Source organism: Colletotrichum acutatum, assembly GCF_030867785.1.
Source record: "Colletotrichum acutatum strain CBS 112980 chromosome Unknown BDZ83scaffold_24, whole genome shotgun sequence".
Lineage (NCBI taxonomy): Eukaryota > Fungi > Ascomycota > Sordariomycetes > Glomerellales > Glomerellaceae > Colletotrichum > Colletotrichum acutatum.
The window spans coordinates 101,038-127,627 of record NW_026849018.1 but is presented as its reverse complement, the minus strand read 5'-3'; the positions used below and the strand labels follow the sequence as shown (position 1 = coordinate 127,627).

Below are 26,590 nucleotides of genomic sequence, written 5' to 3'. Positions count from 1 at the left end.
AACGCATCTCATCTGAGGTTGCAAAAAACTGCAGCGTCTTGCCTCAGGTGAGCGGCTTCTGGGCCCAGACGGAGATCCACGGAAGATATCCATGTATGCGCGTGTTGTGGAACGCTTTCCGGATGTCCTGTTCCATGGTATCGGCTTCCTGCTTGGTCAGCCCAAGCTGCGCCCACTTGACGAGCACGGCGCGGACGAGCTGCCACAGCACGTCCTTGCTGAGGAACAGGCCGATCTCGCGCTGCTGGCGGTCCTTGGCCCAGGGCCCGATGGGCAGCTTGAAGAAGCGGTAGCGGATGTTGACGAAGCCGGCCTCGCGCAGGATGTCGGGCAGGACGTTGGGGAACTCGAGGTCCCAGCCATAGTGCGTCTTGAAGGTGCTGATGAACCTGTCCATGAACTTGGCGGGCGCGTAGTCTGGGGGCAGGGTGTTGTCGTCGCACCCAATTCTGACGCCGGCGTCTTGGAACTCGATCCAGCCGCCTGGTCTGAGGTTTCTGCGGGATGTCAGGAATGTTCAGAAACCAGCAAGCGGGCAGAAATGTTCGATTCATCGGTCAGAGACAAGGGGTCTTACTGGTACGCCGAGTGGATGACCTTAACTGGCTGCCGAAGAGTCACACAAACGGACCGCATGTGAATAAAGTCCAAGTTGGCGTACAGCGGCGACCAGGTCTCTTCAATGTCGTCGATTCTCCAGTCAACGTTTTGCGGCGCGTAACAGTTTTGGATGGGCGATATGTCTACGCCGATGACGTGTGCACTAGGGAACTTGTCGGCGACTTTGGTGAGTCAGAATTGGACTCCCAACCGGCGTGAACAACAATGACTTACTGTCAACAGCCCAGAGACCGGTGCCGGTGCCGATGTCCATGATCTTTTGCGGGTGGTCACCGATTGGTGCTAGATAGTCGTTCTCATCGAGGAGGCGTTTTACAAGCTGGTGCTTCATCTCTTCGCGGAACTGCTCCGTCTCATCATTCGGAAGAGGGTATATGCCTTGTAGAAAGGACTGATAGCGTCTAAAGGTACGTCAACTTAGCTTCCGCGTTCTCTTCTGAGGGGATTAACCATAAAGACATGATCTACGCACCTTCCACCCTCGTGTGAGTGCTTCATCACACGGGAAGCGAGCGAGGTGAAGCCCGAAGACGCGAGCGATTCTCCATAGTCTGATCCTCCGTAGTCTGACCCCTCAAAGTCTTCGTCCTCGTCCAACGTGTTTGCTGGAGCAGGCTCTATGGGCTCGCTGCTGGACATGTTCATGATGGCGGGTTTAGATGCGGTTCTCGGGGGCAGTCAGACCAGGGGTGTGGTTATGGCAACACCGCTCGCGTGAGACGGTCCACCGCGTCTGAGGTGGTCCTTTGTCAGTGAGATAGGGTAAGTGTGATTTCTAGAGTATCGGTGAGTATCCGGTATGAGCTAACAACACCACGGTCTGAGGAAGCCTGCTGGGTTCTTTAGTGGCGCATTTCTGAGCGAAGCTACCGAATCAACGTACAATGGTCGAACAAGATAAGCCTGAGAACGGTCACAGCATTGTCAGCCTTGCAGATGACTCCTTCGGCAAGCCCAGCTGGCTGCACGTTACAGACGAACAAGTCGTGCGTAGAAATCAAGGAGGAAAGTAATGGGCGGCGGAAAGGGTTGAGAGAAAACCGGAGTTGAGGAGTTTGAGGGACGAACAGTACCTGGTACTTAGGATCGCAATTCGTACCAATGGGATGGTAAACCAACTACCAAGCAACTCGTTCCCCTCTCTGCAGCTGTTGGTGTACCAAGTGTGCCCAGCAGGGTGGCACAGCGGTTGAACCGGTGCCAACAGGCTGGGGCGGTGTGAATGTCCGTCCGGTTCCAAGGCCACGGCGAGCTAGAAACAGCGCCGCATGCGGTGCCGGCAGCGGTGCGGCGGTACAGGATAGAAGGCCGTTGGAGACTGGGCCGATCCAACGGCGAGCTTATAGATGTTTGTGTGGGCAGGCAAGGACGTGAGTGAGGCAAGGTAGTGGCTATGTATGATGTTGAGCGGTGTCTATACCGCCATCGGCCGAGCGGCGTCATTAAGGGTCCGGGCGATGAGTTGTGTGGAAGTGATTCTCTCAAGTCCACTGTGATGGGGGCGGTCCTCTCTTTCGCGCAAGCAGCAGCAGTAGAAGCAGGGGATCGAAGCTTTGCCGTTTCGAGGAGGTCGCGCATAAGCAGCCTGCAGAGTGTGTTTCGGTCTCTCTGGTAGGTAAAGTAGAGATGGCGGTCACCACATACACAGTAGTGCACAGCGCGCGTCGGTGCGAGCAGTGAAGTGATGCGGGGTGTCAATGTGGGGTGTGGCGTGTATTCGGACAGTGACGAGCTGGGACTACGTAGTATCTACTGAGTGAGGCACGTCTCGCAGACCAAGTGGTTCCTCAGGGTAGGATACCGATAGCCCACGATACTATGTTAACGTGTAGCACTGGAGGGCGCCACTGAAAGCTACTTCGGACGACAACTCCGTTACCCCCGTGGTCCAGTTTGTAGATGGCCCGCCAGCCAAGGCTCACGGATATGTAATGCGGAGTGCTTGTCCGTGGTGAGGTACTTTGAAGGGCAATAAGAGGGACGCTGATCAACCAATGTCGGCTGGAAAATAGGTAGACTAGCCGACCAAGTGGAGAAGGTATGGGGCACACCGTTGGACTCGTGTGTGCTCGCGTTGTCGGATACCTGTTGATCAAGAGTTCAACAAGAACAAGAGATGAAGCTTGTAGATTTGAGAAGTGAGTGACACTGGATCAAAAGATACTTGAAAAGGTACCTTACCACTTTACCGTAGAGGTGGAAATAGGAGTGAGAACCTTCATGTCCTCGTCGGCGTTATGACGGACGACTAATAGTGGGGCGGCGGTTGTCCCGGTGTCCCGCAATCGGTTGATCCGTGCACTCGGCCGACGGTACGGTCCACTTCTTCCCGTGGTTTTAACAGGTTCCCAGGTCAGCACGTCGCAAACAGCCGGTAGCGTACCTAAACGCGTCGCTAAAGTCTGGTAGACCGCGTCCAGCGCGTCACTCTCACTTTTGCACTCAATCACTCGATTCTGACTCGGGCCTGGGCCACCACCACCACACCAAATAATACCTTAGCACTTTACTTTACCTTACCTTACCTTACGCTCTCATGAGGCAGAATACTTACTGTTTGTTACCCACCGTCGATTCTTCTGCACTTTGATATACCCCACGCTAGAGAGCCATCCCATTCAGCCTCTGACCCTCAAACCTACGCCTCTCGCGGCTTGCAGTCTTTCGCCTTTTCGCTTGCTCTCAATCACTCTCCGCGACTGTTTGCCCGCCGTCGGCCCCCATCGCACCCGCCGTAGAGCCCCTCCCAACCGCGTCTACACAAGAGAGAGAACAACCATTTCGCAACCCATGAAGCCGCTCGATACACACCGTGGAAACGCGTCAAAATCTTCTTAGCCATGTATCTTCCACGGTCTCTGATATCCAAACTATACACCCACCTCCAGAACACGCGACACCCGCTGTCCCCTCCCGTCCTCGTTCTCGTCGCCCTGGAACCCGACTCCCTCTGCGCATGTCGAATCCTGACCCGCCTGTTGAAGCACGACTATATCCCCCACAAGATCCAACCCGTCTCCGGATATGCCGACCTCGAACGCGCCGGCCGGGACCTGGTCCAGCCCATGATGGAAACGCAAGGAGGGAGTGGAGGCGTTGTTGTGTGCCTCGGCCTCGGCGGCATGGTTGATCTTGGAAGCCTGCTGGGACTGGAACCTGAGGGAGAGGAGGTGACCTTTGGCGGTGTCGAGGTCTGGGTCATGGACTCGCACCGCCCGTGGAACTTGGGCAATGTCTTTGGTGGCTTCCCACTGGAACCCGCCGTCGAAGAAGGTGCCTCGCTCCAATCCAGGTGTCCGCCAGGCGTGGTGGCTGGTCGGATTAATCGTGCCTACAAGCCAGGCAAGGGAGGTATTGTTGTGTTTGACGACGGCGATATTGAGGATGACCTTGCCGCGGAAAAGGAAGCATATCTAGCATTGCTGGACATGCCCGAAGTCGATGATGACGGCGAGGACCTGGACGACTTGGATGACGACGACGATGATGCTGAGGACGAGGATCTTTTTGAAGAACCAGCACACGCTGGCCAGAAGCGGAAAAGCTGGTCAGACCGCGACGATGAGGACGAGTCCAGCGATACAGATGATAGGCCGCACCAGCGGAGAAGAAGCAATTCTGTGAGTGGTGAAGCGTCCTCCTGTTTCCATGGCCACTAACACGTAGCAGTCTTCCTCAATCCCCTCATCACCACGACGGCCAGCTCACAGAGGGCTCGTGTCTCTGCGGGACGCCGGCGTGGTCCTCTCGAGCGATCCCCTGGAACCTCCATCGGCTGCTCAACCACCGCGGGCGCCATCTGCCAGGGTTCTGCGACGACGTCTGTTGCGTCTGCGGAGAGAAAAGGAGACCGTTCTCCGCAAATACTACAAAATTGGTGCTTCCTTCTCCGAGCCGATCTCCTCCATGATGTACTCCCTCGCGTCGGAGCTCGGCCGGGACGACAACGACCTCTTGTGGCTCGCCATTGTTGGTGTCACTTCCATGGAGTTGTACGGAAGGTCATCTGCAGGTATCGCGGTGCCTGTCCGCAACTCGGACCGGGGACAAGGGAACGGCTGGATGGGTGTCCGCGGCGCACGTATCCGCCAGCTGCTGAGAGACGAAGTTCGACGTCTGAACCCGCCCGAAGTCATCCGCGGGCGTCCGTCTGCTGCCGAGAACTCTGGCATCATCCCTACCACGGCTCGCAGCCCCGAAGACACAAGCATCAGGCTGTCGCCAGAGCCCAAGTTCCTCCTCATCAGGCACTGGAGTCTGTATGACAGCATGCTGCACTCACCGTACCTCTTTGCCCGGCTCAAGACGTGGAGCGACACGGGTCTGAAGAGGCTCCACAAGCTCCTGGCCAAGATGGGCGTCAGCCTGGTTCAGTGCAAGCAGAGCTACACGCACATGGACATGATGCTGAAGAGGGAGCTCCGGACAAAGCTGCTCAAGTACGCATCTCTCTACAACTTGGACGACATGGTCCCGTCGGTCGACACGGACGGGAGAGACCGCGCCGGCGCAAAGGACGGCTGGGGCTTTGTCCGCAGCTGGGGCTGGCGGGCGACTCTGAGCGCGCAAGACGTCGGCGTCGTTATTGGTGCTCTTCTGGAGGTGGGCAAGCACAACGACGTCGCCGAGCTCACGCAAGCACCAAAAGATCAGTTTGAGGACGTAGATGATGAGGAAGTCGTCGCCGCGCAAGGAGAGGAGTGGGTTGCGCGTTTCTGGGAAGCATACGACGCCTTGGAGGAGTAAGTGATTCGCGCACTTTACAATAGCACAAACTAACAGCCAGTAGCATCGACGCTCTCAAGGCAGGATTGCCAACCGCCCAGTTTCTCCACCGCGCAATCTACCGCACCGGCACGTCGCTCATCAACAAGAAACAGATCAAGCACCTAAGGGCATTCCGTATGTGCGTGGTCAAGGAAGGCCCCGACGTGCCCGTCTTTGGCCACCCGGCCGCGCTCACCAAGCTCGCCCTCTGGGTTGGCGAGGCCCTCGTCGAGCAGGAAAAGGATACCACTGGCCGTCTCTCCCACGGCGGACGCGGTACGCCCCTCGTCGTCGCCAGCCTCAACGACAAGCGCGGTGTCTACCTCGTTGTCGGCACTGGCGGCGGCGGCGGCCCGGATACCACGTTCCTCGACCGCGAGGCCGCCAAGAAGCGGCAGGCGGCCAAGGACGAGAAGGCCAGGCAGCGGGAAGAGTCACGACGCAACAAGCAAAAGATCCGCGAGGAGAAGCGGGCGGCGCGTCGGGCGGCCGGGGACGACGATGCAGACTTTGACGAGCTCGATACCGAGTCGGAGGCGTCTGACGGCTCCGACTCGGACGACGAGGAAGAGGAGGAGGACGCAAAGGAGAAGGGCTACGGCCTCAACCGGTTCGGATCGGCGTTCCAGGAGGTGGTGGCGGAGACGAATGCCCGGGTGCGGATAGACAGCTTCGAACACTGCGTTGTGGAGGTCAAGAAGGAGGATCTGGGAGGGTTCCTGGAGAGTCTGAGTATGAAGGCCGTTGTCGGGTAATGTGCGGAGCGCGAGAGGGATACAAAAAGCAATTGTTGGGTTGGGTTGGGTGTCGTGCTTGGGGTGTTTTACGCATGGCGGGGGGTTCATTCTGTTTCTTATCATATGGCGATGATGGAGGGCACGGCATCGAAGGAAAATGGTCTGGGAGGATAAACAAGCTTATGAGACATGGGCATTTGAATCATTGTGCTTTTTCTTTTCTTCGTTAATTGCCAATGCCTTTCACATTGTTGCATTTAGGGGTTTGGGCTGGAAGCAAGTCTACTCTATTTTCGGCCGTGGCGTTTTAAATTGGCAGACCCTTTACGAACCACCCTGTCTGCGCTGTTTGGAGCGTGACACATATACACATACATACACACTATTGAATGCCTTGTCCTTTTGCTCGATGCCAATCAGGATCAAAGTCAGTGACGAGGGCCGTCTTGGAGTCTCGGCGCCCTCATCCTAGGGCATGGTTAAATCTCATCAAGGCAACAGGACTAAGATGAGCCAACCAGACGTGACGACGTGATAATGAAGGCGCGTTGATAGGGCAGAAGAGCGAGTTGAGATGTAAGCACTGGGGTTGGAGCCTCTCCTTTGGATTGGCAAGAAGGCGTGTTGCCGCGTTGGGTGCTCTCGTCAGCACTCTGAATCCTCCATCTCACCTTTTTTGCGAGAACCTACACCAGAGGATTACTTGGCTGGCGCTACGTGTACGCGCCTCCGCCATGGCTCTGGATAGTAAGAGCGCTGTTCAGCGGAGATGAGGTCGCTCGGTACTAATATAAAATGAGGTCCTCAACGTTGGTTCTCACCTGGGCGACGCTCATCTGTCTCCCAAGCTCGCGTTACTCGATACCATACCATGTCTGGAAAAAAGCCTTGGGCCGATGGGCCGTTTGAGCTCATTAGCAGCACCCGTGCTGGAAGCAAGGTAAGTCCCTTTGAAGCCATCAGGGCTAGACATAAACTCACCATGTGCAAACAGAAAGGGGTCAAGACCCCAGGCGTGAACCGCATGGCCGAAGAAATGACCATTATTCACAATCTCATCCTCCGGATCATCAACACTGTCTACTTGCAGTGCATCAACGTGGAGAAGTCGCCCAACGACGTCCACGACTTTGTGTCGTACGCAATAGAATGGAGCAAGATGGTGGAGGAGCACCACGAAACCGAAGAGACGGATGTCTTCCCCGAGATTGAACAGCTGGCCGGCGTGCCGGGGCTGATGCAGGCCAACGTCGCGCAGCACGAAGCTTTCCATGACGGCCTACACGCGTACATGGGCTACTTGGACAAGATCCAAAAGGGCGAAGAGGCGTACAGCGGAGAGAAGCTCAAGGGCATCATCGACTCGTTCATGCCCGTCCTGCGAGAACATCTCAGCGATGAGATTGACTCGCTGCTCAAGCTGAATGAGTACGACCGCAACTGGGATGAGTGGTATGAGAAGCTCATGAAGAAGCTGCTCGGCAGAATGGGTGATCCCAAGCTCAAGGTGAGTAAATGAGATCACCTCTTTGATGGGTCTTTGTGACTGACGTATTCTGGAAAAGACGACAACGATTCCACTTCTTTTGACAAACCGAGACACAACGTTCGAGGAAGGTGTTCATGCGTGGTGGCCTCCGGTGCCGTGGATCGCGTTTCTGATGATGCGTTGGCTCTACATTCCTGCCCACAAGAACTGGTGGCGGTTTTCTTCGTGCGACGACCGGGGCGCGCCAAGGGAGCTTCCTTTTGCGTGATGGGCTCCGAAGTGGACGAAGTATTGGGTCCCGGCGGTCGGTGGAGTTTTTCGGCGGTTGAGTGGCCGAGCCTCGATGATCGGATGAGGCGGGCCCGTGGTGTTTCCAGGCACTTGCCAGGGTGAGGCTGGCTCTGCAGAGTTTGCTCAAGTCTGAAGATGCGTGGCAGTCTAGTGGACAAAGTGTGGCTGATGGTCTCGAAGTGAGGGTACTTGGAGGCCGTCTAAAAGATCGTGATGTGGGCAAAGGCCGTGAGGGAGCCCTCAGAGGCTTAGAGAGAGCGATGAGTGGTGCGATACGTACTGCGTACTTAGGCGCCGGTTGGAAAGGTCCAGGTCGTAAGGTAAGGTAGGCACGTAGGAGGGCACCTTCTAATCCCACGGATTGACGCTTGGTAACGTCATGCGGGCACATATCCCAGTCGACATCCACACCATGTATGAATAACCCGAGGAAAGAGAGACGGTGCGCCCTGTGGCAATCGTGACATCCCGCCGATTGGGGTTCTGGCTTGGGGGCTGAGTTCATGAGCCGACGTCTTACCTACTGCGTAGTGGGCGAAGTGCCAAGCCCCCTGCTTCTCAAGGTCGACGTTGACGACCACTCATCGTCCGAGGGCTGTTTGTAGGGGGTACATGGTACATGGCCACGCAACATGTTCAACGCTTCGCGGCGTAGTCCCCGTTGGTGTCGGGTGTTTCTTCATGTTTCTGACACCCTGAATGAACCGTGCTCTAAGGCACTTGAACACTGAGATTGACCTCGGCAGATCAAGCCAAGTCTCGAATTCATAGAACAAACTTCATCTAAAATGTTGCCCACAAAGATACGGGCTCATTCAGAGAGGTCTGAATTCGAGGACGAATGGCATAGTCGAGGGACTCAACGACGCAAAGTCAATTATCCCAGTCCTTCGTCACCTTACAGATGTGGCAGGTGGCGGGTGTTAATGAAGCACTACCTTACGCTACAGGCATCCCGGTCATTTCTCTACCAAAGTATTGGATTCGCTGCGACATTACTGGATAGCGCACCTACGCAGAGCTCCTGTAAGTTGTAACCACTCTGCCACTGGACGGATGCAATGTCCGTCACGGCCATTCCTTGCCTTTGGACCTAGGCACTACCAATTAATTGCCTGCGGTGTTTTCACACATGGCACAATGCCTGGATGCTTTGCAGATGGCCGCGTTGATCATTGCTGCGTCTCCTTCCGAGTCCTTCGCCTCCCGCCGCTGTTTCCTGCGTGCCTGCCCAGCTGCCGTGCCTGCCACCTGCTACGTGTGCCTGGACGTGTGTGCGTGGGGCCTGCTCATACCTTCAAACATTTGCTTACCTTATCTTCCGGGCCAGATTCGCACCCGGCTATACACTTTCCACTGACGACTTTCCCCTTCCTCTGTACAACTCCCGCGTATTCTTCATCGAATTCTACAACGTACCTTACCAAGCATCTTCCTCTTCATTGTTTATCCTCTTATGATTTCAAGTAGCAAAGATTCGCAACCTCGTCTCCCTACAACTGGCAAAACAAAAGGCGCACGTAAAGGAACCCGTAACCCCGCCGGTCCAGCCCGACAACTAGGTCAATAGTCAATACTCCGTCCTCCGTCTGCCGAGCGATTCCCCGTTTATTTACGTCTTGGCCACCTCGTACTCAGTGGACGCTCGGTACCGTCGCCTTTACTTTCGTACAGGGAACCGCCCATCCCCCCACCGCCAACTTTCTGAGCAATCATCGGGTCCTGTCCCCCCCGCCAGCGTCAGAAGCAAGCACCTTTGCACCAAAGTGCCTGGCCACCACCACCGACAGGCGACAGCATCCTGGGCCCTTTATTTCTTTCCCCTCCCCCGCCCTTGGAGCGCATCTATGCATCTGTCGCCAGCCTTGTTCCTCCTTTGAAGTCGTCGACCACGCGCCGCTCCCTTCCGCCGTCGCCTAGAATCCACGATCCGTTCGACCCAACGCCTTTTCTTTTCCTCGGCGACCAGTAGTGCCTTTTCGCCTGCGCCGGCATCGGCCCACCCGTTCCGAGCGACGACACTGTGTTCTTGCCGCCGACGCCGTCCCACGACTCACATCGCGACAAACGCAGGCCACCCACCACCACGCAATCTCGCTCCTCCGCCGGTTCTGAGCCAAACCTGCCCCCCGGGATCTCGTATCTGACGTAGTCGTCGAGGCTCATAGTTAGCTATGGGCAAATCGTGAGTCCGCCCGCCCACCAAACTTGCGTTTTTATCGTGGTCCCATCGTGTGACAGAAACGGACCGCCGAGAGGACGTCGTGCTGAGGCGAACCGCCTCTCCGAGAACATGAAGCACCCGCGCTCGATCGTCAGGCTCGCAAGCTAACAATCTTCCTCCTCTAGTCAGTCCAAGCTCTCCCAGGAGCAGCTAGCTGAACTGCAGAAGTCCACCCATTTCGACAAGAAGGAATTGCAGCAATGGTACAAGGGTATGTCAGCCACGATCTCATGCTTGATCGTCTTGCGTTTTTGCGCGAGGCCTGTTTTCTGCACCTGAACCTACATTCTGACAACTTGGCAGGCTTCCTCAAGGATTGCCCCTCGGGCATGCTCACCAAAGAAGAGTTCCAGAAGATATATAGGCAATTCTTCCCCTTTGGTGATCCAAGTTCGTTTGCAGATTATGTCTTCAACGTCTTCGACAGCGACAAGTCGGGTAGTATCGACTTCAAGGAGTTTATCTGCGCCCTCAGTGTTACCAGCCGAGGCAAGATGGAGGACAAACTCGACTGGGCCTTCCAGCTGTACGACATTGATGGGGACGGAAAAATTAGCTACGATGAGATGCTCAAGATCGTCGAGGCAATCTACAAGATGGTGAGTCTTTTTTTTTCATCGTGGACCGAGGGGATCGCATGGTGCTCTTGTTTGCGTTCACGATCTGCGCACTCCGCCCTCCCAATCGAGATGCAAAATGCTGACAAAGATGACGCGCAGGTCGGCTCCATGGTTAAGCTCCCTGAAGACGAAGACACCCCCGAGAAGCGCGTACGGAAAATCTTCCGCATGATGGACAAGGACGAGAACGGCAGCCTGGACATGGAAGAGTTCAAAGAGGGAAGCAAACGTGACGAGACCATTGTATCGGCACTGTCTCTCTACGACGGCCTGGTGTAGTGTGTGGCGCGGAGGAAAGAGTCAAAAAGGGGACTCTCATGCCACCACCGCCACACGTCCTCGGGTCTGTTTTTATGATTATACGTGTTTTTTTGGGCAAGGCGAGCTGCGCGCAGTGATCAAAGTGCGACTTTTATTATCCAGGGCTAGCAGGAATGGTATTCCAATGATTTACTGCGACCTATTTTCGTCACTCACGTTTCCCATCGTATCGTGGACGGTAAATGTCAGCCAACAGATGGAAGGGAACAGCCTGCGGTCGGGTCATGATGACAGTTAAACAACCCCCGAAGCTCCCGCCGGCACGGCATCCTCGGGCCCAGTGACCGGGACCCCGACTCGGCCCGGCCGGCTCCAGGTGGATGACAACGCATCGGCACCACCTAATCTCCGCCACGTCAAACCACAAAGCAACGAATCACAGATGCGATGATGAAATCGACCACCGCGTTATACCTGTAGACGAACACTTGGAATGAAACTGAGCTAGATTAAAAAACACATCCTTGACTCGACCCTCCAGACCCGCCGAGATCTGATGGATAAAGGTAGGTAATCGTTGTTACAAGGCTGGACACGCGCGCACACACACAACACTATACTCCTGGATATCAAGCGTCCCGTAGCCAACCCAATCCGTTGCCGCAAAATTAGGGGAGAATTACAAGATCAAACCACATGATCAAATGTGAGCGAAACGACCCGCCCTGCTTAAGACGAACCGTAGGCCTTGTTCACCTCGGACTTGTACTTTTCGAGGATCTTCTTGCGCTGAAGTTTCTGTGCGGCGGTGACCAGGTCCTGTGGATGGTTAGCAGTTGCTCGGGAATATAAGACGGGGAAAAGGCTCACATTTTGTGGTGTCCACTCCTCGTCGGACATGACGACGCCCTCGATAATCTCAATGCCAGAAAGGCCACCTGAGCGGCCGGCGTTCTGCAACTCCTTGAGGACGGCGCTCTGCAGCTTCTTGTCGTGCACCAGCCCCTCGAGGTTGCTGCCCTGGACACCAAGGCTCTCCGCGAGCTTGATCAGAGCCGGCTCAGCAGGCACGATGATGGCAATGGGCTTGGCCTTGTTGGCGTCGGCGTAGATACAAATGTTGGCAACCACCGCAGCAGCGCGGTAGATGGACTCGAGCTTCTCGAGCGCAATGTACTCGCCGTTGAGAGTCTTGACCAGGTTCTTCTTGCGGTCAATCAGCTTCAGGTGACCTTGGCTGTCAAACTCGCCAATGTCGCCCGTCTTGAACCAGCCATCTTCAGTGATGGCCTCCTTGGTCTCCTTGGGGTTCTGGTAGTACTCCTCCAGAACGGAGGGTCCACGGATCCAAACCTCACCCTGAGGGTTGGGCTTGTTGGTGGCGTAGTAGCCGGCCTCGGCGAAGTCGACCAGCTTGATCTCAATGGATGCGGGCATGGCGCCCATGTTGTTGACGCTGAACTCCAAGGGGTTCGTCAGGCAGCCCATGGCCGTGGTCTCTGTGAGACCGTAGCCGATGATCATCGGGGCGATGGCCATTGAAATGAACTGCTGGGTTTCCTTCGCAATGGGACCACCTCCGTTCATGCAAAGCTTGAGACGGCCACCGGTGGCCTCCTTGAGCTTCTTGAAGACCACGGAATCGAGCACGCCGGTGCCGGGAACACCAAGGCTCATCATGTGCTGCTTGGCAGACAGGGCGTTCCAGAACAGGGTCTTGACGAGGGCGCTGCCGGCGTTGACCTTGGCGATAATGCCCTTCTTAACAGTCTCCCACACCGCAGGGACACCAACCATGACGGAGGGTTTGAACTCCCTAATGTCACCGGCGCAGTTGCGGACGGAGTTGTCGGACAGTGTCTTGGGGTTGCCGTAGCCCATGGTTGTGCCCCAGTAGATGCAGGCGTTCTCAAAGACGAACTCGAGGATGTGGGCGAGCGGTAGGTAGGTCAGGAGGCCGTCGCCTGGGCCAATGAAGGGCTGCACAACGGCACTCACACCGGCAACTTTGTTTCGTTAGTGGGGGTCTGCTCACACTTCCGGGGGAAGACGTACCAGCGGCCACAACGGCCTTGTGCTTGAGGGGAACACCCTTGGGAGTTCCGGTTGAGCCAGAGGTGTACATGATGCAGCACAGATCCTCGGTGGTGGGAGGGACCGGGTCGACCATGTTCTCCTCGCCGAGCTTTCGCAGCTCCTCGAAGCTCATGACCTGGATCTCGGGGTGGGCCGACTTGAGCTGCTCGAGGTGTGTCTGCTGTATCTGGTGCTGGTTGTTCCAGATGACGTAGCGAATATCCTTTGCCTCCTGGAGAACGTTGCCCAGCGTAGGCAACAGGTGGGGGTCGAGGAAGATGGCCTTTGCAGAGGTGGCCACCATGGAGTACTTGAGTCCCTCCTCGCCGAGGGTGTCGTAGGCGGTGACTACGGGCATGGACTGGGAGGCAGCGCCGTGGGACATTGCCAGCCAGTGTTGGCTCGTGGCGGCGTAGAGGTGCAGACGATCGGCCTTGGTCAAGCCAATCTTGCGTAGACCGGAACCGAGCTGGAGGGTAAGGCGCTCGTACTCGTGGAAGGTGATGTATTCGTAGGGGCTCAGCTCAAAGTAGGTCCATTGCTTGTCGACCTCGCGCTCCTCGCCGTCAACCATCTTCTTCACCTTCTTGGTCTCTCGGTGGGTGTTGACCAGCTTGCGCGAGCCTAAGCACCTGGCGTTGCCGTACTTCTCGGCGCTCTGCTTGACGAGCTCAAAGGTTGTTGTGATCTTGCCGCTGCCGGGGACGGTGATGAGGTCGGGAACGGCCTGGGGAAGTCGGCGGGGCAGAGTCTCGCCGTCCTTGGCCTCGGCGCCGGGAGAGGGAACGGAGAAGGGCCCCTTTGCCTGCATCCTGGGCAGGATGTCGAGCTTCGACTTGGGAGGCGGAACCTGAGCCATGGTGGGCAAAGTTGGCGGCTAACGGTTCAGTTACTCTGTATGTGTGAGACTCGAGGAAGCTCTAGAAAAGACGGGTATCGAATCGCGGAACCGACGGGTCGCCAAGGCGGTTTTTACCTTTGCGACAGGTGAAGGATTCTGCCCGTCTAGATGAGTTTGGTTGGTAGAGTGCGGGAAACACGGTCAGGTTGGAGGAGTGTTGAGAAGATAGTTGAGGAAAGCAAGTCAAAACTGTAGGGGAAGGGCAACCCAAGGTATTTGAATTTGAGGAGGAGAGGGCAAGGAAGGGCCTGACGGACGGACGACGTATGTACCACGGCACGCAGCGGCGAGAGTGGCAGAGACAAGAGGCAGAGAGGCAGAGGCGGACTGCAGAGACAGGCTCAGACTGGTGGAGGACGGGGAGCTTGGGGGAAATCTTGGCTGCCACTGCAAGGTTCCTAAGGTTGCCTCTGCAGGGCGAGTGGATCTCCAATGCTCCATGATGCTCGAGGTACGTACTCACTCACTGAAGTCCTGCAGATTGGCTCAAGCTCCAGCATCCGCGGTCGCCCTCGTCCAGTAAGAAGGGACGCCTTCCAGGTTCCCATTGGTACCGACTGCACGTTGGACGTCCCTAAAAGTGAGGTACCTTGGCGGGAGATGCGTCGTTGGGGTCAATTGGAACGGCGCGGTACCTTACCTCGTCTAGGTCTCTGCCTTAGTACAGGTAGGCAATGGAAGTAATGGAGGTACCTACCTCTGGGGTTGGGTTCAGCGTCATGCTCTCCACTCCACTGCCCGTGTCCTTCGGCCGACCTTACAGACGTTAAGATTCGAGGCGCGACGACAGCTGCACCTGAGAGGACCGTCACCCACTCGCCCCATCTAGCAGCATTGGCGGAGGCCGCAGGATAGGTACCTAGGTATCGTTCCTATCTACGGTATCCGTACCTTAGACTCTCACTCAACTTGACTATCCCCGTCGTCTGTTCTTTTCCCCGCCTCTTCAGTTGGGGTTGCCTTCGCCATGCCTAGGTATCCGTAGACACTCGCCTCGTGTCTGTCTCTTGTTCCGTTGAATGTTTCAATCTTCCCGTCTTCAACATTCTCTCCGACCCTCCGTACCATCATGGCTTGTGATACGGTATGAACCGAAAGTCCACGTATCCGTACCTCGCCGAGCGAAAATTGCCCTGCAACAAGAACGGTGCAAGGACGTGTTCCTTCACCCCCCCCCCCCTATCTTGGGGGCACCGAGGCGCCCAGCCCAGACTTACATGGCCATCCCATCCCAAGACGGCCCCAAGATGCCCAGCTGCATTTCTGGGGAAAGTCAAACAGGAGGGAAAACACCAGACGCCTATATTGAACGTCCCCAGGTCACCCAAGCCCCCGCCCCTTTGCTCATGCAGCACCACGAGATACACCTGTACGAATACAGGCTGTACCAACTAGGCATTCTCGCCAAATACCAAGCACGACACCAAACCCGATGAGGCCGTCACAAGAGTCACGGAGCAGGGTGGTGACTTCTCGCCGCTCTTGGCAAATTGGTTGGCGCTTTGCCTCTATTTCATCCCACTGGACCACTGGGCCACTGGATCGTCCGTCAGCGCCCCGGAGGTCAGCCGGTTCTGTTTCGCACCCCTTCGTTGCCATCTCAGACAAGACCATACGGCCGTGCATAGCCGTCAGCAATACGGAGTTTTCCCCAGGAGATCGAGCACGCGGTGGAGGTGAGAACTCTAATACAGGTCGCAGCCAAGCAAGCCCCCTTCAGCTCCCTCAACCGTCCAATGACCAACACAGCCACCGTTGCAGAAGTCTTTGTACTGTCGGGTTCGCTAAAGAGAGCAAATCGACCTTGGCTGAATTACTTATACCTCTCCCGTCATGACTTACTTAGTGGTGGCTACCCAGCCGGTCGGGTCCTATCCACTGACTGCGTGTCGCTTGGTGATTATGGGCTCGATTGTTTTCCTCCTTTGGAAAGCACCGACAAGGCCAAGGTTTCCTTACCCAGTTTATGCGTGGCAGTGAATCCTCTTTACAGAGAGTATCGACCAACACCTCGGTATCCCATCGGCTTGCTGATGGTGAACCCGAAGAGCCCACAGTGTCTGGACGTCATTGTTACATGGAGGTCAATAATGCTATGCCACAGCGAGGTGCCCGTGCACACCAGCGCAAGTGGCTGAGGCGCCTCCTTTTATGCATAAGCGCATCGGGAGGTCATCTCTATAAAAGGTATAGGCAGATTAAGGTCCACCGGTGATCGGAACTAAAGCCTTTCAGCTACCTATCGAAGGTACCTTACCTCACTTGGAGCTCCCCTGCCTCTCCAAGGTACTGCAAAGCTTCACTTACACCGAGCCTTGAAATTCGATTCATCGACCACACTCACTGGCTACCAAGACTCACAGTCTGCGTAAAACAAATCATGGCGTCTCTCGTAGCTGCAAAGAATCAGCTGCGTTCTGTCATGAAGGACAGGCTCGCCCTCATCGCCCATGAATCCATCAACACCCAGAGTAAGACACTGCTTCCAGAGCTGCGTCTCGACGCTGTCTTACCTTATCAACCTAGGCCGAACAGTGTTTGAGACGCTCAAGGCCTTCAGGCCATACGTGGAAGCGCAGAGGGTCAGCGTCTTCCTCTCTATGCCCTTTGGCGAAATCCAGACAGACCAAATCGTGCGCCACGCTCTGTCAGCAGGGAAGCACGTCTACGTTCCGTACTTACACAAGTCGCCCTTCCCGCCCGGGGAGACGCCGCCCAGGGTCATGGACATGGTCCGTCTGCGCGACATCCACGACTACGAATCACTGCAGCCCGACAAATGGGGTATTCCCAGCATTGACCCCGAGACGGTACACCAGAGAGACCGAGTCCTGGGTGTTCCTGGTGCCGAGTCTCCTGAATCGTCCTTCTTGGACCTGATGCTACTCCCTGGTGTCGCGTTTGACATCGACGACAACTCGGGCTCACTACGGCGCCTTGGACACGGAAAGGGCTTTTACGATCTTTTTATCCGCAGGTACACGGCAAAATATGACGGGGAGCAGTCGTCTCCCAAGCGTCCTGTATTGCTCTACGGCCTGGCTCTCGCGGAGCAGTTCATCTCTCGACCCTCCGACGGACCTATTCCCGTGGCTCAGCATGACCAACCACTCCATGGTCTCGTTTTGGGCAGCGGGGAGGTCAAGAGGCCGGCAGATAGTTCCTACAACAAATAGCTTTTTTCTCTCTTCATGCCGCCTAGCCTTTCGGAGTGACAGATCCGTGGTATCAACTTTTTGTGCAATCGCCCCAGAGCGTGCTTCGCCCGTCGAGGCGTCATCCTCTCAACTCGAGTCGTTCTCTAGCTCGATAAACTTTGGATCAGCGACACGTTGTCGCCCTTCAACAATATTTGTCCTGCGTGCAGGTTAGCAAACCCGCGCTTGATGTCTCGGGCGTGGGAGGGGCATACCCAGCGGCCTCCTCTTCTCTTCCGGGTTCGTCTTGGTCACCTGCTTCACCTCGACCGCGTCGTCAATGACGAGGTTCATGAACTCGTCGAAACCCTATCCTCGTATTAGCCAGCGTGTCGGGTCGTTTAGGTGGGAGAGATCACGCGCGCACCCTAATCTTGCCCTCAATCCGGATCGACAGCTGTTCGTACAGCCAGATTTGCACCGTGGTGTGTTGCCTGTCAAGGAGTCAATACAAGATAAGTCGAGAATACGAAAGCAGAACTGACTGGAGGAGCTTGAAGATGAAGTTGATGGGAGGAAGCAGGACTCTGCGACCGCCACCGCCTCCGCGTCCAGTCATTTTCGCGTGTGTGAGTCGGGAATTGAAGCGGGTAGGTGGTCGGGCTCGGGTGGCAGACGTTTGGTGCTCGTCGGTCGCGTTTGGGGCTCGTGTCGATGAATTGTCGTGGGGCAATTGGTCGCAGGTTGAGCAAGATCGCAGAGAGGCTGGCTTGGTGCTCTGCCTGGCCCAGGTCCGATGCGCAAGGTTCGGTCAGTCGGTGGGAGAAATTGGGCGGAGCTGGCGAAACGATGTTCCACCTGCTGATAGACCCCACGATGTCAGATGGGCCAATGGCAGCCGGTACTTGGTGTATGATTATGGGCCCAATCATGTGCAGGCCGCTCTCAGTGACAGGCCTCCCCCTGCAACACTCTGGTTGCCCGTGGACAACCTTGGAAAATAGCCGTCGTCGTTAAAGATACTTACCCCTCCGAGCTATCCTTGGTAGTAGCCTGAAGTACCTTTCTGGAAGCCACAGTCCCCCCAGGTTAAGGTACCCTGTCACCTGTCTTTGAGGCGCCCTACGAGAGTGCTATGCGGTAAAACTGTCTTAGCCGGGTTTAGTTAGGTTACCTTAGGTTCCTTGTGCTCTGATCCGCCCGCTGTTCCGCCAGCCTGACTGACGTTTTATTTTCCTTTCGCGAACCTCCCTCCACCACCCCCTCCATCTGCCACTTTTGGACCATTGTCGGCGCACTGCTTTGATAGCCCTTCAATCTGCCACCCCAGCAGCTCGACGCTCCTTACAGTCCGCAAAGAGCTCACCTCCTCCCTCTGCTGCGCGAGACTTTTGACTTTCCTTACATCCTACCGCCCTTGCGGTTCCCTAGCGCGACGTCAAATAGCACCACAACCGCCTCCTTCCTAGACTGCCACCTCATACCGAAATCGCACTTGGCTACCCGCGCCATCCATCCTCCCAACGAGTGACACCTGCGATAGTCACTGGCCCGAAATCATGGCCACGAACGGTGCTTCGGAGGCCTTTGCGCCCCAGGATGTCCTATCGGCTATGGTTACGATGCGTGGTGGCGAGCAAGAGAACAAGAAGAAGGCGCACGCCTACTTGGAACGGTTCCAGAAATCTGTCAGGACACCCGGACCCGGAGCGAATGACCAACACTCTCGCTAACGAATCTCTGCAGAACTCTGCGTGGAGCACCATCTTTGGTATTCTCAAGGACAGCGCAGAGCCCGAGGCCCAGCTCTTTGCGGCCATTACGTTGCGCGGAAAGGTAGATAGGTGCGGCAGTACTTGATGCGACAGCGAGCTCACCATGGCGTTTTCCAGATCACCTACGACCTTTCGACGCAGGTCCCAGAAGCCGAACTCCCTGCGTTGCGGGATCAAATCCTTCTCCTCCTCAAAGGCTTCGCCGCCGGCCCCAAGCCGATACGAGTCCAGCTTTGCGTCTGTCTGGCAACACTAGCGGTGCAGATGACGGCCTGGAAGGACGTCCTTCCCACGGTGGTCTCGTCGCTCGGTGACAGCGTCGAGAGCCATGCAGCCATCCTCGACTTCCTGCGCGTGCTGCCCGAGGAGGTGACCGAAGGCCGCAAAATCACCTTAACTGTATGTGGATCACGGAAACATCGAACGGCCTCTCACTTCCCGCGACGTGGTTTTACCGGGCCGATTTCAACAAGGATCAGAGTCTAATTGGCAATGATAGGAAGAAGAGCTTTCCGAGCGGACTAAGGAATTGCTGGGTGACAATACGGATCAGGTCGTGCAGTTGCTCATCAACTACTCACAATCTTCTGGTACTATACACCCCCCTACGAGCCCCATTTGCGGTCAAAGCTGACTCTTTCATGTAGCATCCGCCGCTCAAAACCCGCAGCTGATGGAGTGCATCACATCGTGGCTGCGCGAAGTTCCCGTCAGCACCGTCGTCAACTCCCCCCTCCTCGACGTCATCTTCAACGGTGTGGGCAATGATTCGGCTTCGCAGGAGGCAGCGGAATGCTTGTGCACAGTCTTTAGAGAAACGCGGGATGTGGATGATAACTTGGAGACGATCCAGATTCTGCTCCCGCGCGTTATTGCTTTGCGTCAAAGAATCGCCGTGGTTGTCGAAGAGGAGGACACCGAGGTTTACAAGTCTCTGACCAAGATCTTCGCCTTGGCAGCAGAGGCCTGGGTTGTGGCGATTGCCCGTGAGCCCGGCCATTTCAGGCCCCTCGTAGACGCTGTTCTCGAGTGCGCTGCCAGAGACAAGGACCGCGATGTTATTGAGCACACATTCCAGTTCTGGTACGAGCTGAAGCAGTACATCGTCCTGGAGCGCTACATTCAGGCTAGACTGGAGCTTGTGGACATTTACTCGAAGCTGGTCGACATCTTGCTCACACACCTGCGATACCCGCAGTCTGAGTCTGCGAGCGAGACGGATCTCTTCGACGGCGACCGCGAGGCCGAGGAGAAGTTCCGCGAGTTCAGACACCAGATGGGCGACACTCTCAAGGACTCTTGCGAAGTCATGGGAGTGACGGACTGCCTCACAAAGGTGCTCGAGGCCATCAAGATTTGGATGCATAGCTATGCTGGACAGGCAACGGCGACCTCGGTCCCTCACTGGCAAGAGCTGGAGGCACCTCTGTTCGCTATGCGTGCCATGGGACAGATGGTTGACAAGGAAGAGAGCATTGTCTTGCCTCAACTAATGCCTCTTCTCGTCCAGATTCCCAGTCACGAGAAGCTCCGTTTCGCCACAATCATGGTGTTGGGTCGCTACACCGAATGGACTGCAGCCCACCCCGAGTACCTGGAGCCGCAGTTCAACTACATTGTGACGTCTTTCCAGACGGATTCAAAGGAAGTTGTCAGAGCCGCGGCCATGGCCATCAAGTACTTCTGCACCGACTGCAAGCAGCTCCTGAGCGGCCAAGTGATCCAAATGCAAGAGTTCTACGACCAGATTCTCGACAAGCTGCCCGATCAGAGCCAGGAAGAGATCACAGAGGGTGTTGCCAGCGTTGTTGCTGTGCAGCCGCCCACCGAGATCTACAAGTTGCTCAAACTGTACTGCGACCCATTGGTGCAGCGGCTGATGAACAAGGCCAACCTTGCAACCGACGACAAGGGCAAACTGGCGCTCGCAGGTAGGTTTCATGAGTACATGCGCAAAGATACACGGCTAACCAAACCTCTAGACCATCTCCAGCTCATTACCATCTTCATTCAGATCGTTGTGCCCTACGTGGGACCTGGCGAGGAGAACCCGGCTGTCAAGTACTGGCAGGAGGTCTTCCCCGTGCTGGCAACCATCTTGGACAACTTCATGGGCTTCGTTCCGATTTGCGAAAGGATCTGCCGCTGCTGGCGAAACATGATCATCTCCTACCGCACCGCCATGACACCCCTGCTGCCGGAGATGGCCAACAAGCTGGCCGGCGGCTTCGCTGCGTCAAGGCAAGGCGCGTTCCTCTGGGTCACAGCCGCCATCCTGCGCGAGTTCTCTGAAGATCGGGAGCACGTCAACCAAGAGATTACGCAGAGTATCTATGCCTTCTTCGAGGCACAGACCACGACATTCCTGCGCGTCATGAGCGAGTTGCAGCCGAGCGAGCTGCCCGACGTCATTGAGGACTTCTTCAGACTCCTGATTGACGCGCTTCTCTACTACCCCGGCAGGATCGTTCCGTCGGAGCTCCTGGGGCCCATCTTTGAGGCTGCCATTTACGCTCTGACTTTGGAGCAGCGCGATCCGCTCTCGGCGACGCTCCACTTCCTCCGTGACCTTCTCACGTACGGAGGTGATAACCCTGCGACGTCTGATGTCCTGCCGCCGGACGTGGCTGCTCAGATCCGTGAGGTGGTGAGCAAACTTCTTGCCACGCATGGCGAGAAGCTGGTCAAGCAGGTCATGGCCGGAATGATGATTACGTTCCCTCGGGATTGCTTCGCTGACGGTAGTGGTGTCTTGCTGGCCATGTTCGAGCTCTTCCCCGCCCAAACGACGACTTGGGTTGAGAACACTATCCAGCTCCTGCCTCCGGGTACCATCACACCCGCCGAGGCCAACCGACTCATGGCCAAGATCAAAGAGCGTCTCAGCGGCAACGATCCCACCGCCATCAGACAGGTGAGGGCGCTGTTGCAAGACTTCACCAACACATATCGTCGGCGCTACGTGGCTCCGCGTGAGGGTCTCGGTCAGCTGGAGGCAGCTCGCTTCCACTTCACTGGTTAAGGATGGAATTTTGATGGAGGAGGGTTTTATAAGGGTCACGACTGCCCCGAGTGCCGTTGAGAGCAGCTTTAGGGGACCGGGTTGGGGCGATGTGTTGCCCATCAAGGGGGCCTAGGGATTATTAGGGATTATGATCATGGGAGATGGAACATGGAGACGTGGAAATGGAGAGCTTCCGCTAGGCCTGACTGGACGCGGATAGCATTAGGGCGATTGGCACCTAGGCTCCAGGATTATCCGTTCTTGTCCTGCGGCCGAGGCAGGGAGAGGAAGACAGGCAAAGGGCATTTCGAAGCCTACTTAGAGGCAACGAGTGAGGGAGCGGGAGGAGTCGGGTCACGAGTGCGGTGCAGTTGTTGGGGACGCACCTCGTTCTCTGCAGAGTAGAGACAAAGATGATAGACCGAGATTTGTGAGCATACATGGCTAAACATGTTTGGGGCGGCAAAGAGCGATGGCCTTTCACAGAACGACTGACAGGGGCGCATTGCCTGGTTAGAAAATCAAAAGTTTCAAATGCACGTCTTTACCTGTCTTGATGACCATGCAACTCATGGTGATGATGGCTTGAATGAGCACAAAGAACTCGAAATCACGAGCTTCAGGATGGGCTCAGTTCAAGTATTATCTTGTGACCGGTAGATAAGGGTTTCCAAAGGTAAACTTGTGTCTTGACATAGTCGATAACGTATTCATTAAACCAGTCCAGTAAGCTTCATTGAAACACTCTCCTCTAGACTGCCTTGACTACACTTTAGTAAATGAAGTCATACAGAGAGGGAGAACCATTGTGTAAGTCGCTAGGGACGGTCTTAAAGACACACCCTGGCTGGCGAGCACAGAACCCCTGCAGGTGGCCCGGGCTTAGCATACACTAAACACTATTGGACACAGCTTAATGACCCAACGCAAGCACCGCGACTTGGACCTACTCGACGCGACAACGGCCAAAAAAAAGTAAGAGCAAGAGATGTCTCGTCATGATTGCTTCCCGACCTCTCTCTCTCTGAACCACCTTAGTTTCCACGTCGCCCTTTCCGTTTGCTCTTAAGCAGTTGAACGAGCACTGGCCCAACGCCAGGTCGCGATACGAGGTGAACAGCTCTCACCTAGCTCGAGGCAACTGCCTTCTTTACCCGACACCCTATACCGAATCACGACGGCACACTGCGACTTCTTATTGCCTCTCCCACCAACCCCCTGCATCCGATCGCCCTCTTGCGAAGCTTTGACACGAAAGCAAAGTATTCAGACGAAAGCTCACAGATCAAAGGCACCACTCCCCGCCGCAAACATGCCTCCGAGCAGTGGCACAAACCGAATGGCCCAGTACGCCAGGAATGCGTCCATAGACTCGGGCCTTCCAAACGGAAGCAACAACCAGACAGACCAACTGCCCCCCGGGGCAACTGGCTTCCCTACTCGACAGACCATCACCGAGTCTGCGAGGCTACCTGCCCCCAAGCCTCTCGCGTCTGCCATACCCCTGGCGTCCCACATCCGGCAGCTTGAGCCTGGCCTTGCTCAGCCTCAATCCGCGCCGCCCATGCATCCTCGCCAGCCTTTGCCCGATAGCTCCCCGCCTCCACCGCAACGAAAGCGATCCAACTCGCAGAGCAGCGATGGGCCTGGTTTCTGGCCCCAGTCACACATAGATAGTCAGTTTGGCTCGCCCACCACCCAACGCACCGAGCGATACGACACCGGCATCGACGACCGCCTTGGTGCGCTGCCGCACTCGCTGCAACCCGCTGCTGAAGTGCCTGCGATGCCCAAGTTTGAGGATACCCATCAGCCAATGGGAAACAACGGGATGCCGAGCTTCATCATTGGCAAGGACGGCTCCATGAGAGTTATGCCGAAAAACCAACATGCCCTACCTATTACACACGGCGGCATGGTCCACTCGCGAGAGCAGCAGCTTGAGCACGATGAATACTCGAGCGAACCTCTCTACAATGACCATCGCTCTCCGCAGCGGCAGACAAGGATTGCCATCCACCCCACGGCCGTGAAGCGACCGTACGGACCCCCGGTCTTTGAGGATGACGAGGAAGTCTTCTCCGACGCTCCAATCCGTAAAGCTCCACAGCCTCAGCAAAACCTGAGGCGTGTTGTTAGAAGAGACAGGCCTCTCGAGTCCCGGCGAGCCGAACTATTTCCAGAGGAAGAAGATGTCGACGGCAGCCTGGCCAGTGACTATCCTGCTACAGAGGACGATCACGGCACTCCCCGGGCTAGTCGTAAGAAGAGTATGCCAACGGAGGTGCCTCCCCTCGAAGGCCCACTTCCGATTGCGGCCCGCGGCCAGCGCGACAAATCACGGAAGCGACGTCGTGACAAGTGTGACTACGGAGATGAAGAGCTTCAGAGGATGACATACTCCCAACTACGCGAGCAACCCTTTGACGAAGATCCTGCCAAGACATCCCTCCCGACGGCCACGCCTTTGAATGGTGACAGTCTTTCGGTCAAGCTCGAACATTTCAAGGGCCAGCGCGAATCCGACCAGAAAACCTTCTTTAGTCAGATGAGTGTTAGCGACTGGGAACGGTCCGGCGACTGGTTCCTGGACCAGTTTGGGGCTGTTGCAAAGAAACTGAAAGAGGCCCGCAAGGAGAAGCGAGACATGGTTGATCGCTTCGAGACCGAGATTGCCAAGAGGGAGGAGGCAGTTCGCGTCCGGACTGAGAACATTACGAAGAAGCTGAGCAAGATCCGCCACAAGGGCGAAGACATGTTGGCAGACAAGGAGGTTTGACGGCATCCTGCAGAGTATCGTCACAAGGCCCCATGCATCATTTAATCGAGGTGACGGGATGTCGGGTGCAGGCCAAAAGGCGTTGGGATGTGTAGCGAATTTTGATGACATTTTATGGCTAATGATTAATGGCTATCATGACTGGCGTATTGGGGCGGTTTGTTTGTATCATATTTCCGCCGTTGACACAGGTGGACTCTGCTTTATCGATAGACTGTCCTCACAGAACAAATGATTTCTTGACCGATCTATCTTTACGAACGACCAGTCTCATTTGATGGCCCGGACTGTTTGGCAATATGCCCTTCCTGACATTATCCGAAAACAACTCATAGGCAGGGTAGTAGCCGTCGACGAATTTGACGACCTGCTCATCAGTCATGCCCGTGCCCCTTTCGCGGCGCAGCGCCGCCTCTTGCTGTAGGCGCCAGTCATAGACGTACTGCGTGTCCTCGGCATCAATGTGGATAAAGACGTCGAGGAGATCAGTCATGGCGTCGTACTCTTTGAGTCTCTCATTCACCAACAGCAAATGCTCGAGCTTGTGCTTCTGGAGCGTCCTGCTGGGGGCCTTCCACTTGGCTTCGACCTCGACCTCTGGCAGGGCGCGGAAGCCGACGCACCAGCCCTCAAAGATGACGACCTGGAGTTTTGGCTGGCCGGGCCTGTTGACCTCTGTCCACTGGCTCTCGGGGACGCGGTCGCCCTGGCCGGAGAAGGCGGCCTTGTCGTAGGAGGGGACTTTGGTGGGCTGACCCTTGCTGATGCTGTCGAAGAAGGCGCGCGCGAGCTGGGTGTCGTGCGTTCCTGGCTCGCCGCGCTGCTGGACGAGGAGGTTCTCCGGGTGAGAGCGCGCGAGGGCAAGTTGGTCTGCGTGCGTGAGGTAGAGGTCGTCGATGCTGAAGACGAGGGTGGGGTGGCCTAGTTTGGTGAGGGAGTCGGCTAGGGCGCGAACGAGGGTTGTTTTGCCGACGCCTTGGACGCCATTGAGGCCGATCATGAAGGGGCGTGTTGGTGCTTCATCTTGGGGGGTTGTGCGGGCTTTGAGGAGAGAGGTGATGAAGGGGATGCAGAGGGGGCTTTTGTCGTCGATGATGGGCGGTGCGGCGGAGGCCATGGCGGCGGTGGTAGCGGTACTTGGGGATTGGGGGAGTTACCGGTGATGCCTGTGGATGCGGAGGTGGTCCGGCGAGACAGGTGAGGGACTTCATGGCCGTTTGGACGCCGATGCCGAGAGGTGCCCGGCGGGGTTCAGCGGGATGCGGGGCGGCATGCATCCTCGCGGCGGGTTGACGCCGAAGCGCTTGTGCGGTTTCCCCGGGATTGTGTACGTACTCATTACTGCTTACAGGTACTGATTACCGCGAGTCCACCATGGTGAAGATGATGTATACCGGCCCCGGCAGTTTACAATGTGTTACATGATTGGGATGAGATGGTAGCTCACTGCAAGGTCTTCAGCAAAAAGGCTTCATCTTCAATGAATGAATAATCAACTAATGTACCTTAGGTAGAAGCCTAGAGAGAATCGGCAGAACCCCACGGCATCTCAACACGTGCGGTAGGCGAGCATACCCGAGATCTTACCAAGGCTAAATTTCCTCGTAGGGAACCACTGAATTTAAGTTGCAAGATTCGCAGGGGACTCTGGACCTCCCCAGACAGACTTTAGTCGGCAGCTGGGGTGACCAGTAGGAAGAAGGGACTGGTACCCATCTCTTGCGGCGCCGTCTATGTTCCCTGGGACCATCAAGTCAGCACAGGTCCGTCGGCATCGAGTGGGCACGGCATCCCGCTCTCTCACCTTTGGACTTTGGGCCTTGGTGGCCGTTCTCCAGTGTTCCACGGCTTCAGATACTGGAGAGACGCTGGGGAAGTACGTACCCGCTGCCGACTAGAGGCTGGGCG

At 56.2% G+C, this 26,590-nt stretch overlaps 11 protein-coding genes across 11 annotated transcripts; 6 read left to right on the top strand and 5 right to left on the bottom strand.

Annotated features, from left to right (window-relative positions):
* Nucleotides 1-43: 43 nt before the first annotated feature.
* On the bottom strand, nucleotides 44-1,266 carry BDZ83DRAFT_749980 (S-adenosyl-L-methionine-dependent methyltransferase; the record flags this gene model as incomplete). Its single annotated transcript, XM_060513855.1, has 4 exons — nucleotides 44-497; nucleotides 578-782; nucleotides 835-1,022; nucleotides 1,094-1,266. 4 exons carry the CDS (start codon nucleotides 1,264-1,266, stop codon nucleotides 44-46), a joined length of 1,020 nt encoding a protein of 339 aa, XP_060367485.1.
* Nucleotides 1,267-3,461: 2,195 nt separating this feature from the next.
* On the top strand, nucleotides 3,462-6,143 carry BDZ83DRAFT_749979 (CDC45 family; the record flags this gene model as incomplete). Its single annotated transcript, XM_060513854.1, has 3 exons — nucleotides 3,462-4,241; nucleotides 4,291-5,363; nucleotides 5,411-6,143. The coding sequence occupies 3 exons, from the start codon at nucleotides 3,462-3,464 to the stop codon at nucleotides 6,141-6,143; spliced, it is 2,586 nt and encodes an 861-aa protein (XP_060367484.1).
* An 853-nt stretch (nucleotides 6,144-6,996) lies between these two features.
* On the top strand, nucleotides 6,997-7,882 carry BDZ83DRAFT_717738 (hemerythrin HHE cation binding domain-containing protein; the record flags this gene model as incomplete). Its single annotated transcript, XM_060511981.1, has 3 exons — nucleotides 6,997-7,065; nucleotides 7,120-7,632; nucleotides 7,691-7,882. 3 exons carry the CDS (start codon nucleotides 6,997-6,999, stop codon nucleotides 7,880-7,882), a joined length of 774 nt encoding a protein of 257 aa, XP_060367483.1.
* A 1,680-nt stretch (nucleotides 7,883-9,562) lies between these two features.
* Nucleotides 9,563-10,200, bottom strand: BDZ83DRAFT_203581 (uncharacterized protein). The gene has a single exon (XM_060501667.1). It carries the CDS (start codon nucleotides 10,069-10,071, stop codon nucleotides 9,751-9,753), a length of 321 nt encoding a protein of 106 aa, XP_060367482.1. The 5' UTR covers nucleotides 10,072-10,200; the 3' UTR covers nucleotides 9,563-9,750.
* BDZ83DRAFT_612737 (uncharacterized protein) lies at nucleotides 9,747-11,183 on the top strand. Its single transcript, XM_060507728.1, has 4 exons — nucleotides 9,747-10,090; nucleotides 10,255-10,340; nucleotides 10,433-10,728; nucleotides 10,849-11,183. The coding sequence occupies exons 1-4, from the start codon at nucleotides 10,080-10,082 to the stop codon at nucleotides 11,026-11,028; spliced, it is 573 nt and encodes a 190-aa protein (XP_060367481.1). The 5' UTR covers nucleotides 9,747-10,079; the 3' UTR covers nucleotides 11,029-11,183.
* Nucleotides 11,184-11,739: 556 nt separating this feature from the next.
* Nucleotides 11,740-13,945, bottom strand: BDZ83DRAFT_572337 (AMP-binding enzyme; the record flags this gene model as incomplete). Its single annotated transcript, XM_060504493.1, has 3 exons — nucleotides 11,740-11,829; nucleotides 11,881-13,016; nucleotides 13,066-13,945. 3 exons carry the CDS (start codon nucleotides 13,943-13,945, stop codon nucleotides 11,740-11,742), a joined length of 2,106 nt encoding a protein of 701 aa, XP_060367480.1.
* Nucleotides 13,946-16,367: 2,422 nt separating this feature from the next.
* Nucleotides 16,368-17,163, top strand: BDZ83DRAFT_649543 (5-formyltetrahydrofolate cyclo-ligase; the record flags this gene model as incomplete). The annotated part of the gene is made up of 2 exons (XM_060510289.1): nucleotides 16,368-16,458; nucleotides 16,514-17,163. The coding sequence occupies 2 exons, from the start codon at nucleotides 16,368-16,370 to the stop codon at nucleotides 17,161-17,163; spliced, it is 741 nt and encodes a 246-aa protein (XP_060367479.1).
* Nucleotides 17,164-17,288: 125 nt separating this feature from the next.
* On the bottom strand, nucleotides 17,289-17,743 carry BDZ83DRAFT_572557 (LSM domain-containing protein; the record flags this gene model as incomplete). The annotated part of the gene is made up of 4 exons (XM_060504522.1): nucleotides 17,289-17,344; nucleotides 17,400-17,493; nucleotides 17,552-17,618; nucleotides 17,670-17,743. 4 exons carry the CDS (start codon nucleotides 17,741-17,743, stop codon nucleotides 17,289-17,291), a joined length of 291 nt encoding a protein of 96 aa, XP_060367478.1.
* A 940-nt stretch (nucleotides 17,744-18,683) lies between these two features.
* On the top strand, nucleotides 18,684-21,921 carry BDZ83DRAFT_572510 (exportin 1-like protein; the record flags this gene model as incomplete). The annotated part of the gene is made up of 6 exons (XM_060504516.1): nucleotides 18,684-18,812; nucleotides 18,871-18,960; nucleotides 19,017-19,298; nucleotides 19,399-19,489; nucleotides 19,547-20,830; nucleotides 20,882-21,921. 6 exons carry the CDS (start codon nucleotides 18,684-18,686, stop codon nucleotides 21,919-21,921), a joined length of 2,916 nt encoding a protein of 971 aa, XP_060367477.1.
* Nucleotides 21,922-23,818: 1,897 nt separating this feature from the next.
* BDZ83DRAFT_572452 (extracellular mutant protein 11-domain-containing protein) lies at nucleotides 23,819-24,682 on the top strand (the record flags this gene model as incomplete). Its single annotated transcript, XM_060504509.1, has 1 exon — nucleotides 23,819-24,682. One exon carries the CDS (start codon nucleotides 23,819-23,821, stop codon nucleotides 24,680-24,682), a length of 864 nt encoding a protein of 287 aa, XP_060367476.1.
* A 220-nt stretch (nucleotides 24,683-24,902) lies between these two features.
* BDZ83DRAFT_572357 (D-glycerate 3-kinase) lies at nucleotides 24,903-25,799 on the bottom strand (the record flags this gene model as incomplete). Its single annotated transcript, XM_060504497.1, has 1 exon — nucleotides 24,903-25,799. The coding sequence occupies one exon, from the start codon at nucleotides 25,797-25,799 to the stop codon at nucleotides 24,903-24,905; it is 897 nt and encodes a 298-aa protein (XP_060367475.1).
* Between the last annotated feature and the right edge of the window lie 791 nt (nucleotides 25,800-26,590).

Coding starts and splice junctions, on each gene's coding strand:
- BDZ83DRAFT_203581 (XM_060501667.1), bottom strand. CDS start 10,071: ATGAGCCTCGACGACTACGTCAGATACGAGATCCCGGGGGGCAGGTTT.
- BDZ83DRAFT_612737 (XM_060507728.1), top strand. Junction 10,341..10,432: donor ATTGCAGCAATGGTACAAGG/GTATGTCAGCCA, acceptor ACAACTTGGCAG/GCTTCCTCAAGGATTGCCCC. Junction 10,729..10,848: donor TCGAGGCAATCTACAAGATG/GTGAGTCTTTTT, acceptor GATGACGCGCAG/GTCGGCTCCATGGTTAAGCT.